The sequence below is a fragment of the Rhagoletis zephyria genome, unplaced genomic scaffold (assembly GCF_001687245.7).
Source record: "Rhagoletis zephyria isolate East Lansing unplaced genomic scaffold, Rhagoletis_zephyria_1.1 Rzeph_scaffold_06236, whole genome shotgun sequence".
NCBI classification, from domain to species: domain Eukaryota; kingdom Metazoa; phylum Arthropoda; class Insecta; order Diptera; family Tephritidae; genus Rhagoletis; species Rhagoletis zephyria.
The window spans coordinates 1,064-6,334 of NW_016163319.1; the positions used below are offsets into that span (position 1 = coordinate 1,064).

Consider the following 5,271-nt stretch of genomic DNA (forward strand, 5'->3'; position numbering starts at 1 on the left):
CTCCCCCCAGGTCCTGTACTTCCCCGATATTCTGGACGATCGTCACATGGTCAGTCAGTGTTGCATTCAGTCCGAAGGCCGGAAAAGGGGCACATGTTTCCCCTAGGTATTTTAGACAAATCAGCCTCCCTTCGTTTTTGCTAACGTGTACAAAAAAAAAGTCATTCCTCGTGACTGTCTTTCAAGAGTTCAATATGCCCTGCATACCTTGGTAAACTGGTCAGAGGAACCCTTCCCACATAAAGATTATGCAGTAGGAGCCTTATTCGATATCGTGGTGCCCTCAACAATGTCACACCAGAGGTAATAGTCTGGTATATTAATATTCGGGGGGTTGAAACCAACCTAATAAGGCTTATCTACAGCCTACTACTGCGGACAGAATTGTCGCGGCGGAGTGGGGACGCGCCTGCACTCAGTACAGAGTCATTAGGAGTACTCCACAAGGTGGAACAAGTGGGCTGTCTGGTGATCGCCTATGTAGATGATGTGGAACTTTTGGTTAAGGGACGATTTGTAGACACCGTCTTTGATCTGGCTCTGAACCAGGTGACTAGGTGGGCGATCAACGGCGGCTGTCGTGGAAGTATAGCATTGCGGTAAGGTAAGAAAGGTGTCGGTTACCTTGTACTGCTGTAGGAGAGCTATGGGTAAAAGGTGAGGTCTCTCGCTCAAATTAATTCATTATCTCTAAGAAACCATATTTAAGCCTATATTGTTTCAAGGAGCTCTTGTTTGGTGGAACACACTAGAGAAGGCTACACTTGTAAAATAGGAATTAGCGGAGCATTAGGGACCACTCCTACACTGGCGCTTAACATCATATTTTGAAGACGGAGCTTGCGAATTTTGCAGACATAATTGTCGCAGAATGAATTGCTATTAGGCTAGGGGAAACCGGGTCCTTTTATGCTTTTAATGCTTTTATAGGGTACTTTAAACACGTTACCTCTCAAGCGCTAGTGATGGGGGTTCTGACAGGCCATTGTGCGATTGGTATTCATGCGGTGAGACTAGGAATTTCAACTGATCCTCGCACTTCTGAACAAACACTAAGCTATCAGGATCGAAATCAGCCGCATTCGAAATTTCGTAATCGGCTCGCGGCGTTAACTTAACCCAATTTCACTACTTCTTTGAGCTATGACATAGTTGGCCACATTAACTAAACTCCATCCATTTAAGTTTAATAGAGGAAATGGGAAGCATAAATGGGCATAAATCAAAAGATTTAAAAACTGTATATACATAATAGGCTTTGATAAAATAAAAATTAGTCATAAAGTTTACAAGGATTTAACTACCGATTTTCATACATGTCTACAGTGCTTGGTTAACGAGAGTTTAAACCACACTGAGAAAAGGGTTTAGTTACGTCAACCAAATATTTTTGCTCTCAACACATGACTTGGTTATGGTTACATTATTTGATTATAGATACCAAATGATGTGTTAATAGAAATATATTTAGCTGATGTATTTTGAAACGAATTTCCGTCATCACTTGTCAAATTTGGTTTGGAGACAAACCGGTTTCGGCGTTGCGCCATCTTCAGTGTCATTTTTCGTTGTGTCCGAACCAAATTTGACAAGGGATGACGGAAATTCGTTCCAAAATACTACATACACCCACCCTGTCGGAAACAACAACAACCAAAAAGGAAATATTTAGCAGACTTTTTTCTGAGTGCTGCATACGTCTGTAATTAAGTTAATAGTGAATTAAAAATCTTTTTTGGCGGAAAGAAATTAAAATTTGTAAAGAAAAATTCATTTCAGTTAGCTTTTTGTACTGACTGATCTTTGACTTCTTATCCTATCTTATATTTCTTATGTCTCATGTATCTACAAGACCAAAATTTAAGATTTTGAAGTCAGTTTATAGTAATTTGTAAAAATTTTGATCATTTAGAAATTTGACATACTATTTTGGTTACATAAGAACTGGACATATATTTGTCATTGTCCTAAGCGGGATGCAAGTTGGTAATTTTTAAAGAATTGAGCATTTATAAATACACTCCGCTCCACTTGAATGGGTACATATTTTTTCCTCAAGTTATGAGCTAATATCTGAATCGGAGAAGCTTCGCTTTAGTTTTATTTTGAAGAATGATAGATTTTGAAGAAAACTGAAGAAAACACCTTTAATAATAATAATTTTCACGATTATTGAATGTTGCTTATTGCTTATTTCCCTTTCATGATCAAGAAGAGAGTATGGCGCACAGTGTAAGATTTTACCCATCTAGCTGCTTTTAATTCTGTAATTCGAAAACTGTTGAAGATAGCTTAATGAAATTTTGCACAAGGTACGTTATAAAATAGGCGAAGTTTTTTACAAAAAATTTGTCATTTAGAGTTACTGTCACGCCACCCTATTATATAACTGCAATTTTTAAAAAGGCAAAAACTAAAATATTTAACCAACTACAAAGGCTAAAATATCCAAAATTGATATTTAGAATTGCCCTATAACAAGGAATTATAAACTGACAGAAATGGACTTAAAAATAAATATATGTATGTATAAATATATTTTTTTAAATTATGGGCTTGGAAAATGTCGATAAAAAAGTCAAGTTGGATCAACAAAACTCCGTTATAAGTTCAATATTTCTTGCTCTATTTGCAAAAATGGGATACCAGTGGAAAGATAATGAATCAGGCTTTCTCTATTCAAAGCGAAAATACAGAATTTGTCTCGGACGAGATAAAATGCAAATGAATTACTCGAAGAAAATGAAATTCCTAGTAGGCCTAAAAAAAAGAAACTTTCATCAAAACCTGCACATTCCAGCAGCTGAAATTGTGTTGTTTAAAGTCTAAGAAGAGTGGCAAATAAACTGAGATACAAACTTTATCGAATAATAGCGGATAACGAGTTTGCGGGTCTAATGAAATTAATAAATAGCTAAAAAAAAAACTTTAAGTTAGCATCGTTTTACTTTAACATGAAATACTCAGTCCTACTTGGTATTTTAGCAATTGTTGCATAAATCACATAACACCGACAAATTTAACATTGAGATTCAGTTCCAAATATACAAGTTTAAATATTATTGCGCTTGGTAATTGTCCAAATCAAAACCCGTTCCGCTCTACACTTTGATTTAAATTTTTTAGTTGTTATTATATCGTCTTTATCAGCCATTTCTAAAAACATTTTTGACGTTGTTTAGAAATTTGGCGACATAAAATAATGTAATTTATATTTTATAGAATATGGAAATAATACACTGTGTGGCGGTCTGAACCTTGATTTCGTATTTCATAGCAGTTCAGAGAATATTTCAGGTTTTTCAAATCGCGAAAAAGTTATGCAAAAAATGATATTAAGGACATTGTTATTAACATTTGTCGCATATTTTAGCACTTTGTTTTTGAATATGCTAGCAATTTTACGCACCCGTTCGCACTACAGGCGCTGTAAAAACCAGGATAATGCAGAAAAGTTGTGATGTTTGTTTCTATAAAATGACACAGAAACGAAGCTTTTCCGATGACCAGAAGTAAGCTGAAATAATGAGGCGGAGTGTTTTAATTTTTTTCGAATTTTTTGTTCCCAATACTTCCATATTTCGTTCAAAGTCATCTTGGCTTTTTTGAGAACAAAAAAAAAAAACAATTTCTTACATTATTTGATTATGTATGTAGCCACTCACGTATCAAAATTAAAAATTTTTTAAGGGCGAGGAAATCTGCATGACAGATGGCAAAATAACCTGGGAGCAAACGGTCGATCCGTCGGGCCGCAATGCTAATCCCAGTAACTACGAGAGTTACTCGCGCGATCCTTGTCGCACACCCTACCAGTGGGATGCCACCAAAAATGCCGGTTTGTATTTCTCAAAGTTCTTTTACAACAATATGCTTAATAATTACTATTTTTCCGCCGGAAAATTTAAATCTTTTTGTAACACGAGCTTTTAAATAAAAAAGAAAAATGCGATATCCCTTTTAGTTTCTCGTTATTTTATTTATTTATGTACAATACCGTCTTTTTTATTTATTCTCTGTTGTCTGCAGGCTTTTCCGACGCCGACAACACTTGGCTGCCGGTCGCTGGTAATTATCGCACAAATAATGCGCTGGCCCAATTACGCGCACCAAAAAGTCATCTAAAAATATTTATGAAATTAATTCGCCTACGTAAATTACGCTCGCTGCAAGATGGTCCACTTAAGATAAAAGCAATTGGCAATGACATTATCATCTACTCGCGGTGGGTGTAAACACATGTTAACATACATACATACATACATACATGTGAATGTGCATACAGATATGTATGTACATATGTATCTTATTAGCACACTCCCAATGCACTTAAGTGCTGGTGGCACTTTCATGCACTCATCGCATAATGCACTTCACAGTAGCAACGAAGTAGCGGCTTTGTTTATTTCGCTGTTGCTCACTTTGTTTTGCAAATACTGTTTTTTTTTTGTATATATTTTTTTTGTACTTTTTGTCATAGTGAAGCGCCGGGTGATGCTATGTACGTAATTGTGCTGAATCTTGGCGCCAGAGAGCAGAGTTTGAATATCAATCAACACTTTGATATGGGTCGACAAGCTGAGGTGATTACTTCTTCGTTGCAATCAGCTTATAATGATGGGTAAGTGACACTTTTTAATATCTTCTTCCATGGTTTTAATTTCGTGCTATTTAAAATATTCGCTTCTTACTCTTTCAGTGATATCCTCGATCCGAGCAAATATATGGCTGAGCCTTATGTGGGCGTAATTTTGGTAAAAATTTAAAGTCCCCAGTTCCGTATACTAATTAACGTTCACTTAGAAATAAATATATTTATATTTGTGCCTCTATATGTAAAATTGCAATGTCGTTTTTTTTGATAATTGAAAGCAAGCTTTAAAAAGTTTTTTAACTTCAAAAATTCAGCATCACCAAATTAAAATAAAATCTAAATCTCCTGACTACAACTTTGGTTTAAAATTTGTATTTCTCAATTTTCACTCAATGCAAAATTATTTAATTAAGTGCAAGCATTTAGTGTATTCTACGATGCGCCTGACACCGCTGCAGTTACAGTGGCGGTCAAAAGTGGATGAATGGTGTTTTGTTTTTAATATTTACAATTTTTTCAAACTAGACTTTTTTTGTTATCCTTTTCGGTGTAGCGCGTATTCTTCCACAAGAAATTTTTGTGCATATATGGAAAAAAGTGCAAAATGCCGTAAAAAAAAAAAATTATTAAAAGTCAATGTCATTCTTTAGACGCTCAAAACTTGCACTTATTTTACT

General features: G+C 35.4%; 1 protein-coding gene across 1 annotated transcript; it reads left to right on the forward strand.

The window, feature by feature from the left end:
- The first annotated feature begins 3,705 nt into the window (after nucleotides 1-3,705).
- LOC108372985 (maltase A1-like) lies at nucleotides 3,706-4,940 on the forward strand. Its single transcript, XM_017628818.1, has 4 exons — nucleotides 3,706-3,838; nucleotides 4,030-4,225; nucleotides 4,481-4,621; nucleotides 4,700-4,940. Exons 1-4 carry the CDS (start codon nucleotides 3,706-3,708, stop codon nucleotides 4,764-4,766), a joined length of 537 nt encoding a protein of 178 aa, XP_017484307.1. The 3' UTR covers nucleotides 4,767-4,940.
- The last annotated feature ends 331 nt before the right edge of the window (nucleotides 4,941-5,271 follow it).

Coding starts and splice junctions, on each gene's coding strand:
- LOC108372985 (XM_017628818.1), top strand. CDS start 3,706: ATGACAGATGGCAAAATAACCTGGGAGCAAACGGTCGATCCGTCGGGC. Junction 3,839..4,029: donor GGATGCCACCAAAAATGCCG/GTTTGTATTTCT, acceptor TGTTGTCTGCAG/GCTTTTCCGACGCCGACAAC. Junction 4,226..4,480: donor GACATTATCATCTACTCGCG/GTGGGTGTAAAC, acceptor TTTTTGTCATAG/TGAAGCGCCGGGTGATGCTA.